At 49.9% G+C, this 6508-nt stretch overlaps 1 protein-coding gene across 1 annotated transcript in view; it reads right to left on the minus strand.

The window, feature by feature from the left end:
- The window catches only part of AHRR (aryl-hydrocarbon receptor repressor), a gene marked incomplete at its 5' end in the record, with an annotated part of 76689 nt that overhangs the window by 20288 nt on the left and 49893 nt on the right, over nucleotides 1-6508 (minus strand). Inside the window, one exon of the mRNA XM_017520494.2 lies at nucleotides 4446-4535. Coding sequence (XP_017375983.1) covers nucleotides 4446-4535 — 90 coding nt within the window. The remainder of the gene's footprint in view (nucleotides 1-4445; nucleotides 4536-6508) is intronic.

A 6508-nucleotide genomic window follows, 5' to 3' on the forward strand; every position in this document is an offset into this window, starting at 1 on the left:
CCTCCTCCTCCACAGATCATGAGGCCCTGCACCTTTCAGAACTCGCTCCAGTCCTTCACCATGGAGTGTGCCTCCTCCTCCTCCTCCACAGATCACGAGACCCTGCACCTTCCAGAACTCTCTCCAGTCCTTCACCATGGAGTGTGCCTCCTGCACAGAGCAGCGGCAGCTCGGCCCTGGTAACCGCATGTTGCCCCACACTAAATGGCCCTCGCATGCGCTTCCATAGGCGACGCTGAGCATTAGGTCCCTGGAAGGTTGCCCCCAGTACCCTCCCTGAGCAGCCCCAGGCCTCCCCGACTGCCTCACCATTGTCTCCCACCCTGCAACCACATAACATAAGGAAATCAACAAACGAGAAAGTGCCGCGGCTCAACCAAGGCAGCAGAGCAGACGGAGGGGGCGTCGGAGCACCAGAAAAATGCCTCCAACCCCAGCCAATCTGAAGATTTGTACAGGGTGAAATGTAAATGTTGTTTAAGTTGAGGAGACAAAGTTCTGTGTTTTACTCATGAGTGTGACATGTCTGCCCTACATCTTTCTTAATCTTTTAACATGATTCCTATAGAGTGACAGCAAGAGACATGGTGGGAGAAATGGGAGGGGCGAGCAGGACACGAAGATTATCCCAATAGTACAAACCAAACCCTCCTTTCGTCAGGTAGAGGCAGTCTTTATTTTAGCTCTACACCACCACTTACAGAGCTCAGAGTAAAATCATTTCCAACTTTAATAAGCTGCTCACTCTAACAGCTGACATTTTTACCTGTTTGCACAAAAGCATGCACACATCTGCTAAGCATGCCTGTGGGAGTCTAACCGTTCTGATCCACAAACTCTAACCTTTGAGAGAACAAACAACTTCTTGAATGAACAAATGTCAATGGCAACCAAAATATATGCCTGAAGCCGTGTATTCATCACCAGGCATGCTGAGCTCGAAGACTCATGCGGTGACGGAATAATTGGTTCCTGACTTTTTGTAAAGCATTTTGCACAAGAAGCTCACATAAGCACAAAGCTGTTCTAAAATTTTCATGAGTTATTTGCATAAACTAGAGGCAATGCCTGATTTAATGGCATTTGGAACCAATTTCCTCATAATCAAGGCAAAACTTTTTTTTGGTTTTTAACTTCTCATGCTTGGGGGAAAATGACCAAACGCCAAGAAAACATAAAGTCCAATTAGCAAGTTCTGACCCAGAATCAAAGTGCTCTGCACAGCACCTGCCCCCATCCCCAAAGCTAAACCCTGGAGTGAGCCCATTGAGCCTGGCTGAAGGCAGCGGCTCTGAGTGCATCTGGAGAACCCAGGGCAGCTCAGGATGCAGCGACGGGAACTGCAGATGATTCTGAGCATGCAAAAGGCAGAGCAAGCGGCCTTCTCTAGACTCAGCCTGCACGCACAGCCAAGAGACCAAGCAGAAGCTGCTCTGTTTAGGTTGATGGAGTCCCCGAGCCACACCTCATGTCACATCCTGTTATGCAAGTGTTCCCCTGTTTGGGGCACCCCACAGTGAGGGAGGCACCAAACCCCAGCAAATGCATACAGACCCATCCCAGCACTCTCCACGCATGGAAAGGAAGCATCCCACGGGCAGCTCCATGGGATCTGAGCACAGAAGATGGAGATGAAGAAGACACCAGCGGCCACCCAGATGCTCACGCGATCTGAGGGAATGAGGGTGCAGGTCCCCTCTCATAGGAGACATCAGGAGCTGAACGTGCTGCGACCACAGCAGAGCACACTCGGCAAAGCCTGTGGTCACACGGTGTTGAAACAGCTGCCTGGAGTGATGTCCCTCTGTGGCGCCAGGCACCAGGGCTTTCCCCAGCACTCCTCTGCTCAGTGGCCCCGTGGTCTGGCCGCAGCCTGGCAGGCAAACACCACTGCTGGCCATTGTGTGCCACGGAAAACGAGGCTCAGAGTCATCAAGGCTGCTGCTGGGACAGCAGAGCCGTGTAACCACCCTGCACTGAGTTCCCAGGAGGGCAGCGACCTGGGCACCTCCTGGCAGCCATGCCCACCGCACAGCATTCCCTCTCCCTGCACACAGCCGTGTCCCCCTGCGTCCTCCACCAGGGCCGGCCCAGGCCTGCTGATGAGCTGCACCTTCACGTGAATGCTGGGGGTGAGGCCATCCCGAGGAGGCGTCCAATGTGCAGAGACAGCCGAGGTGCGGCAAACAAGCTCACTGCCATGAGCCCGGTGGTCACCTGGTCCTGGCAGTTCACAGGGAAGGCAGCCTTGGGCTCGGGGGCCGGGGATTGAACTTAGAGGCCGACTGGAGGAGCTGCTTCGCAGAATCACCAGCAAGGCAGCAGCAATTTCAGCTTTGGGAAAAAACTCAAAATCCCGGCTCTTGTGGAAATTGGATTAAAAAACTGTGCAGCCTCAGGCCTGGGCAGACGTGAATGCCAATGACATGTAGGGACCAGTGTGGGTGAGGGGGTGGTTCGTGGCTTCCACGGCCTGCTGCTCCACACAGCCCCTACGCTTTCCACCTGACCAGGGAGGTTTTCGCTTTGATCACCTGTGTGCTGCCTCTTAGCGCGAATGCTGGCTCTGGGACCATTTCCTCGGAGGCAGAGGTGCTGAGCACTGCAGGTGGAAGGGCTTGCCCTGGGCCATGCCGCCCCTCCGGTGCACACCCCCTAGTGCCAGCTGTCCCCAGGGCCCCGCAGCCTCCAGGTATGCATCTGACCTGGGTCCGAAAGGGAGGCTTCCTGCCAGCCAGGTCCTGGCCTCAGCATCTCAGGAACTTCTCCAACGCCAGGCCATGGCCCCACCATGCCACTGAGGGTCTGGCCCAGCCTCAGTGGGGCTGGGGTTTCCAAGATAGCCCCTGCCTGGGCCCTGTGGGCGCCGCTGCCCCTCTGCAGCTGTGTCTGTGTCCTCAGAGTCCCTTTGGTCCTTGGCTGCTGAGCTGGTGCTACTGGTTAACATTCCCTTGCACTAAACCCGTCTTAAGCCTTTCTGTAAAAGTGTTCAAATTTCTGCAGAGTTTCTGTCTCCAGACTGAACCCTAATATACCCTCTAGTTTTCAAAGTTTTGTTTTGATCTTTGTGAAACATACCTGTTCTTTCTTCATCATATGCAGTGCCTTCTTTATATTGCTGCTTTAACCTCTTATGATTTTAAATCTTTGTTTGCCAGTTTCCTTTGGACGGCTTTGTTCCTTAAGTTCTTCCAGGAAGCACGGTTTGTCTACCTGTCTGTTGGCTCCTGCTCACCGTCTGTGCCTTCCTTGGGTTTATAATTTGCATTGGGAGCTCATCTGCAGGGTGGGTATTTTTTGTGGGGGTGGCTTGTGGAAGTGCAGATAAAGGGCCCCATTTTTGCTTCTTTGAGTTCTCCATTAATCTTGTCAGTCTGCAGTATGCCTGATTTCCGGATCCTGGGAGCCTTGCCGTGCAATGAGAGAAATCTGGATTCTACAACCAGTATCTGATTTTCCACGAGGGACCCCTGCTCCTTCCCAGACAGAAAAACAGCTCCCTTGCTCCCCTCCTGGCCTTGAGTGAGATTTTTTTTTTTTTTTTTAGATGGAGTCTCACTCTGTCGCCAGGCTAGAGTGAAGTGACACAATCTCATCTCACTGCAACCTCCACCTTCCGGGTTCAAGGAATTCTCCTGCCTCAGCCTCCCGAGCAGCTGGGACTACAGGCATGTACCACCACGCCTGGCTAATTTTTGTATTTTTAGTAGAGATGGGGTTTCACCATGTTGGCCACAATGGTCTTGATCTCTTGACCTTGTGATCCACCTGCCTCGGCCTCCCAAAGTGCTAGGATTACAGGTGAGAGCCATCACGCCCGGCTAGGTGAGATTTTTTATCCCACCTTTTCCTGGGTGAATTGCCCTTCCAGGGCCTGGTATCTGATGAGGCCTCAACCCCATTCTCTGCCCCGAAGCCTGGACTCATCCACTTGGGGCTGGCCAGGTAGCATTCCAAATGAACCACGCACATGTCAGGAAGGCCATTTCCAGAACACGCTGTGTCCTGAGTGCACCCAGAAGCTGAGGGTTAAGACACTGACTGGGAGTGGCTGGATGGGATGGTGCTGGTGGGGCAGGGGGCCTAGCGGAGTAGCAGAGTGCCTGAGCCGGAGGAGGCCGTTCTGCCGTCCACAAGCCACAGCCCCTCAGACCGGAACACCCCGGACCCTGAGCCGGAGGAGGCCGTTCTGCCGTCCACAAGCCACAGCCCCTCAGACCGGAACACCCCGGACCCTGAGCGGCCTCTCATGGAAACCCCGAACCCAGGCTGGAAGAGACGCTGCCCTCGACAGAGACGGGGTGTGAGATCTTTATCTGAGAAGAGCTCAGTGATATGAAAAGCCTGGTTTTAGACATTTGTCAGACCTTGAAGACAATAAACATTTACAAAGGGAAGAGAACCTAGCACGTAACTGCCTGGAAGGCTGTTCTGGTTTCATTTACCTGGTGGAAGCCCAGATAGTCCACGATCGTTGCTGATGCGTAAAATATCATCCCTTCTGCACTCACGACCAGAGCAAAGCCATTGAGAGACTAGAAAAAAAAACAAACATTGAATTGGCTCATCCGAAATGAAAAAGTGCAAGCATCATTTGCTTAAATTTTCAACAATAACCTCCCGTTTTGTAGTCCATATTCATAACCTCCAGAAGTGCCTACTTCTAATGTATTTGTCACCATTTTGTTGCAGGCTCCAAGTTAACAGGCAACATGAGAAGGCAGCCATGGTTTACAAGGCACCTTTTCTAATAAATATAAAATCACGTGTTATAAACTGTGCACCTTGTGTTGGCGCGACAGTGAGAACTGGCACCTGAGAGAGGGCAGGAGCTTCCTGTCTTCTCGGCAGGTGCCTCCTTCCATGCACCATCTGCAGTACTCTGGCTGTTCAAAGGACTTTTATTATGAAAAATACTGAACTCCATCCACCAGCCTGGCTAACATCGTGAAACCCCGTCTCTACTAAAAACACAAAAATTAGCTGGGTGTGGTGGTGCACACCTGTAATCCCAGCTGCTTGGGAGGCTGAGGCAGGAGGACTGCCTGGGCCCGGGGGGCAGACGTTGCAGTGAGCCAACATGGCACCACTGCACTCCAGCCTGCACAATGGAATAAGACTCTGTCTCAAAAAAAAAAAAGAGAGAGAAAAATATTGATCTCCATCAAGTGTTTTTCTGTACTTACTGAAATAATCACAATTTTTCTTTAGTATGATTGATAGATTTTCTGATAATGAGTCATTCTGGTACTTTATGAGGTAAGTCCCATTTGATCATGACTTTTTAATTTGTTCTTGGAATTGATTAACTTCACTTAGGAGTTATCCATCTATGTCTAAACTTGGCCTGTCGTCTCTCTCCATATTTTGCATGCAGTATATACAACCATCAAGACACAAGTTGCTCCTGCCCCTTTCCTTCTGTTTTCTGGACCTACTTAGGATGAGAGCAATATGCTTCTGGAAGGCCTGGTCCACCTCACCCTGAAGACCTTCTAGTGTGGGCACGTTTTGCAGAGATGGTGGATGAAAAGGGGCAGAATTTAATATCGTGTTGATTTATTTATTGTTAGTGTATGCAAGTTCTTTGTTTTTTCTTACATCAACTATGGCATCTTAAAATACTTTCGAGAAATTAATTTCATATTGATGTTAAACTCATTCATGTATGTTATTCATAATATTTGTATGATTATTAAATCTTAGCGATAGCCGTAATTATTGTGGGATTTTGGAGGGAGCAGAGAAGGCAAGGATGCAGCTGCTGTGCCTGATGTGAAGTCTTCCTTTTTATCAGAAGTAAGCCCGCAGCCCCACCCTGCAGCGGCTCCGCTGGGCGTCACTGGTGAGGGTGCACGAAAGACGTGGCCTCTGAGTCACGGGATCTGTCCTCATCAGCACCACCGTGGCAGCAATGGCTGCTGCCTGAGCAAGCACAGGCTACCAGCCGGAATATCCCGCTCAGTCTCACACCCCCTCACAAGGCAGAAGCTGGGGGCGAGGGGCTGAGTCACCTGGACATGGCTTTCATAAATGTTTCAATTTATGTCTTTAAAACAGAGACATTTGGAGACTTTAACTTCCATGACATTTGTGGCTATCAGCAGCATATCATAGACTAATTTCCCTTAAATCTGGACCGTGCTGGGTACTTTTATTTCCCTTTTTTTGAAATCTTTGCCAATTTGAAAAGAGATAAATTATTTTACTGTCATAGTTTTCATTTCTTTGAATGCTAATGAGATTGAAAAACATTCCCTATATTCACTGGTAAGCTGCATCGTAATGAGAACACAGGAAGTGCAATAAACTTCCAGTTACACTTACGTAGAGAAGTCACACAACTCCCAGGGAGCTTAAAATGACTGTTTCAAAAGTATACAGTCCCTCCTCAAGAAACTAGAGAAAGAAGAGTCAGTCAAATCTAATGTAAGTAGAAGGAAAGAAAACATAAGAGTCAAAAATCCATGAAAATGGTTTAGAACATTCAAATAATAGAGACTATCAA

This window comes from Cebus imitator, unplaced genomic scaffold (genome assembly GCF_001604975.1).
Source record: "Cebus imitator isolate Cc_AM_T3 unplaced genomic scaffold, Cebus_imitator-1.0 Scaffold843, whole genome shotgun sequence".
Taxonomy (NCBI): Eukaryota; Metazoa; Chordata; class Mammalia; order Primates; family Cebidae; genus Cebus; species Cebus imitator.